At 46.9% G+C, this 4,433-nt stretch overlaps 1 protein-coding gene across 1 annotated transcript; it reads left to right on the forward strand.

The window, feature by feature from the left end:
• The first annotated feature begins 1,941 nt into the window (after positions 1–1,941).
• Positions 1,942–3,201, forward strand: LOC128982699 (uncharacterized transmembrane protein DDB_G0289901-like). Its single transcript, XM_054401639.1, has one exon. It carries the CDS (start codon positions 1,942–1,944, stop codon positions 3,199–3,201), a length of 1,260 nt encoding a protein of 419 aa, XP_054257614.1.
• The last annotated feature ends 1,232 nt before the right edge of the window (positions 3,202–4,433 follow it).

The following is a 4,433-nucleotide window of genomic DNA, read 5'->3' on the forward strand; positions in this document are numbered from 1 at the left end:
TGCTGGTCACGGTAAAACTACTGATTGCAAGTAAGGACGATATCAGCAAGACCTTTGAAGTTATGAAAGAAACACTGCAGAATCTGGCTTGGACTTCAAAGAAAGTAGAGGATAAAACAGTCATCACTTTCCACTCGTCTGACGGTTTCACCGAAGAGGCCGTTAATGTGCTTTTTCTCAAAACAGCATCACTGCGAAAGTCATCCCAAGGGATCGACATAAACGAAGAACCCTACTCGGTGAATCTTGTAGAGATTATCGATGAAATTGTTTGGCTGTGTGTGCTGCGAAACTGCGTAAAAAGGGAGCAGATTCGCAAACAAGGGCCAAAAAAATATCGCGAGGAACTTGCGTATAAAGACACCGAAGAGCAGTATATTGCTCTGTACACTGCACGAGTCAAGGTGCTCCTTTACCTTGCGCTCTTTCAGCGACTGTCTGGCAACAAGAAGGAATTGACGACGACAAAGAGCAAACTAGAACAAACTGTTAAAGGTGAAAAGAAACATTCAGGTAAGATTAGCAAAATGTAAAACTAATTATAAAACTCATCCATGCATCTTCTTTATTTCAGGTTTTAAGTGTACCAAAAAAACTGCCGTTATCGGGAGTTTGATTGCACTTGGTTTGGCAAGCGTTTGGCTTTACAATTATAAATTCCCTCGGCCAAATATAACGGCAACACCACCTTCTAAAACTGCCTTCACTACTCAAGGTTGGAGTGATATTTTTGATGGTTTTTTCATTTTTGTCTACCTTGCTTTAATATTGGTGGCCGCTGGAGGTGCCTATTACTACTGCTACTACAAAAGCAACAGTGACGACGAGAACTACGGAGACAATGAAGGTGGTGAGGGTGATGAAGTCGATGAAAAGGGAAAAATTATTTTAAAAGATAAGAAAAGTGGTGTTGTGGAATCCAAGAAGCAGGCAAAGAATAGTGCTGTTGATTCGACAATCCTGGAAAAAAGAAAACTGAAACACGAGCGAACATTCTCTTCAGTCTTTAGCCTCAATAAATCGGCGGACTTAAAAAAGCTAAAGTTGTTCTCATCAACGATGGAAAATCAAAAGATGAAGCCTCTGAAGCAAGTGAAGCGAAAAAAAGTGACAGCAGGAAACGAGCAACAGCAGACAGACAGCACCATCATCACCACTAGAGACGTTCAGAAGGAAGAACTAGTTCTAGCCATCCGAGTTAAGGCTAAAGGTAAGGTGAAGCAAGAAAATCCAATGAAGAAGAAAAAGAAACAACCATTACCACAACAACCACATCTGCCACTTCCAAAAGCCAGTCGATTAGCATCCAGCGTTGCCACCAACAATGTCGATGCAAGAGCCGCAACTTCTTCATCCGTCTCCGAAGTCAAAAAAGGAAAACGGCTAACTAAAATGCGTACACTTTCATCTCTCAATCCCAGCAGTGAAGAAGATGTAGGGGAATCTCCCAAAGTTAATCCTCAAGAAACTTTATCTCTGTCACCTGAAGAATGTGATGGTGGTAAAGGTGGAGTGGTCAATCCAGGTGCCTGGAGCAATGTGGCCCGAGGAATGGTCACCAATAGTCCTCCTTTACCGTCAACTTCAGCCTCCAGCGCTGCAGCAAGTTCTGCAGCAGCAGCACCTGCACCAACATCAGCTTTTAAGCATCCCGTTTCACCTGTAACTGACAGTAGTACTAGCAGTGAAGTTGATAGTAGTCCTCAATAAATTGATATCTACACCAAACAAATAATTTTGCTCAATCAATTTGCAAACGTGTACAATCCTAATTGCGAATCATCACCAGTTGTTGTCAATTCGAAAAGCAAAAATCAGTCAGCATAAAGTGAAACTGCAGTGCTGAGTGGCTTTTTCACTTTTGTTTTCTGGCTGGCTGGTTTCCTTTCTCGGTTTGCTTTACTTGCATCACTCTCTCACTTAACTTTCAGATCGCCAAGAATGTCTTCAAGCAAGAAAAGCGGCTCGTCAGCTTCATCAGGCAGCAAGTCAAGCGGTGCCTCTGGCTCATCGGGATCCACCCACACTTCAGGCAGCTCGGGAGCTTCCTCTGGCCACTCGTCGGGCTCATCGGGTGCTTCAGGCTCTTCCGGATCGACTCACACTTCAGGATCTGGCAGCTCTGGCAGCTCTGGCAGCTCTTCGCACGGCTCCTCGGGCAGTTCTTCACACGGCAGCTCTTCACACGGCGGCAGCTCCTCTTCTGCCCACTCTTCGGGCTCTCGTGGAGGCAGTTCCACCTCTCCCGGCGGCAGCAGCAGTCGTGCCCCTTCAAGCAGCCGCCCCGGATCGTCCTCCTTCAGTGGCACTCGTAAGAGCAAGTCAGGCACTGCCGTCGGCGGGTCTAGTGGCGCTCCAGCTGGCTCTGCTGCCGGCGCTGGCGCCAGTGGCACTGCTCCCAAATCAGCCTCTCACGCGAGTGGCTCTGCGGCGCGCACCACCTCTGCCGGGCCGATTGCCGACAGCATTGACACTCGCTTTGGCTCCAAGGTCTTTGAGCGCTGTCAGGTGCTGACGGACAATGAGCTCGACCCGACTGCCAGCGCCAGCGCCAGTGGCTCCCGAGCGGGCAACAGTAACTACGTTTCTGGATCGAGTGCAGTGCACTCGGGCTCGCGCGCCTCGGGCAGTGGCAGCAACTACGTTTCCGGTTCATCGGCGGCCGCCTCTGGCTCTCACGCTTCGGGCTCGCATGGATCGGCTGCGCCGATGAGTGGCAGTCGCCCAGCTAGTGGCTCCATGGCTTCGGGCTCGCATCCGTCTGGCTCTCAGGCAGGATCGGCCGCCCCCTCGGGCAGTGGCTCCCAGGCGGGCAGTGGTAGCCGCCCAGCCAGTGGATCTGCGGCCTCGGGCTCACATTCGTCCGGTTCGGGCATGAGTGGCAGTCACGGCAGTTCTGGATCGGCCGCCTCAGGATCGGGCTTCTCTGGATCACGCCCAAGTGGCAGCAAGTCGGCCGGCTCGGGCGCTTCGGGCAGCAAGTCAGGCAGTCACCACAGCGGCAGTAACACCTCTCTTGGCTCGTCAGGCTCCTCAAAGGGCGGCTCCTCGGGTGGCAGCAGTGGCGCCAGCAAGTCAGGAGGTGGAAGCAGCAGTCATGGCGGCTCATCCAGCCACGGATCCTCTTCCAAGGGCTCCAGTGCCAGCGGCTCTAGCGGCGCCAGCGGCTCTAGTGGCGCCAGTGGTTCGCACTCCAAGTGAACACACCTCTTTTTCTTTCTTTGCCCTGATTGCATTACAACACAAAGCGCTGCAACTCAGCTCACCCCTTCAGCCCTGAGCAACCAAAGAGGAGGTTTCTCATTTGCTTGCATTATTCTGCAGCTTTTTCTGTTGCAGCTGCTTTCTAAATTTGATTTTTTTTACTCTACCGCTGTATGCACATATAATTGATTTTATTATAATAACTGTAATTTTTAATAAACATGAAAAAATAATGCAATACGATGTACGGTTGAAACGTGTTCACCAAAAAAAGAAATAATAATCCTTGACGACGAAACTATTTTCTTTGCAACAACTGTGTTTTCTTATAAAAAGCAAGCGTTTTCCCATTTTAAAGTATCAAAACAAATACTTTTTTTTAAAAAACACAATCAAGTTTGTCAAAAACCAAGAAAATGAAAGGTACAAAACAAGAATTTTTCTAACACAACTTGTTAACTCAAATTTTTACACTTTATCACAGCCTTCATTGTCGTTCTTTTGCTGGCCGCAATTGTTAGTGGTGTAGTTGCGTTTAGAAAAATGCCAGATGATGTGCACAACAACAATCCTGGAGAATACTGCTTTAGCCTGCCCTCATCTGTTGCCTCTACTTACTCGACTTTTCTGACCAAGTACGGCAAGTCAGGCATGGCCTTCCTCATCTGCATGGGCCCCGAGTGGACCAACACCTGTGCTGACACTACTAATCACTGCATGTACACACACCACAGTCAAATTCAGTGTTTGTCCGTAGTTAAGTGCCTTGGAAATGGTGGAGCTTCCTGTGCTCATTACCTAGCTTCGAGTCTGTAAATCCTGAAGCAAAGAAGAAAATGTTCTGTCTGTTTTGCAAACATTTGTTCTCTTTCAATTGCTAATCAGCCATACAAAAATGGTACAGTCAGGTGACTTCAAGTGGCACTGACAAGTAAATTAAAATAAATATTGACAATAATCATTACGGCATTGTTTATCTTGTTTTATCCAGTTTTATCCAAAGATAAAACACTGTGCAGCGTGTTGAGATCCCGGATCTTAAAAATCTGCGAGATTGCAAATTATTATTATTATTTTAAAACTGGCGTCACCACATTTTTATCAGAGGAGAATCCCAATCTAAAGTGTTGCTTAATTAATCCTTTTCCAAAAACTACAGCGTTTTAATGCCTTAACTAGTTCAAAATGCAAAGCTGTTTTAAATTTATTTTTTAAATAAACATTCAGTT

This window comes from Macrosteles quadrilineatus, unplaced genomic scaffold (genome assembly GCF_028750875.1).
Source record: "Macrosteles quadrilineatus isolate MER2022 unplaced genomic scaffold, UCM_ALF_1.0 Scaffold_1000__1_contigs__length_23002, whole genome shotgun sequence".
NCBI classification, from domain to species: Eukaryota; Metazoa; Arthropoda; class Insecta; order Hemiptera; family Cicadellidae; genus Macrosteles; species Macrosteles quadrilineatus.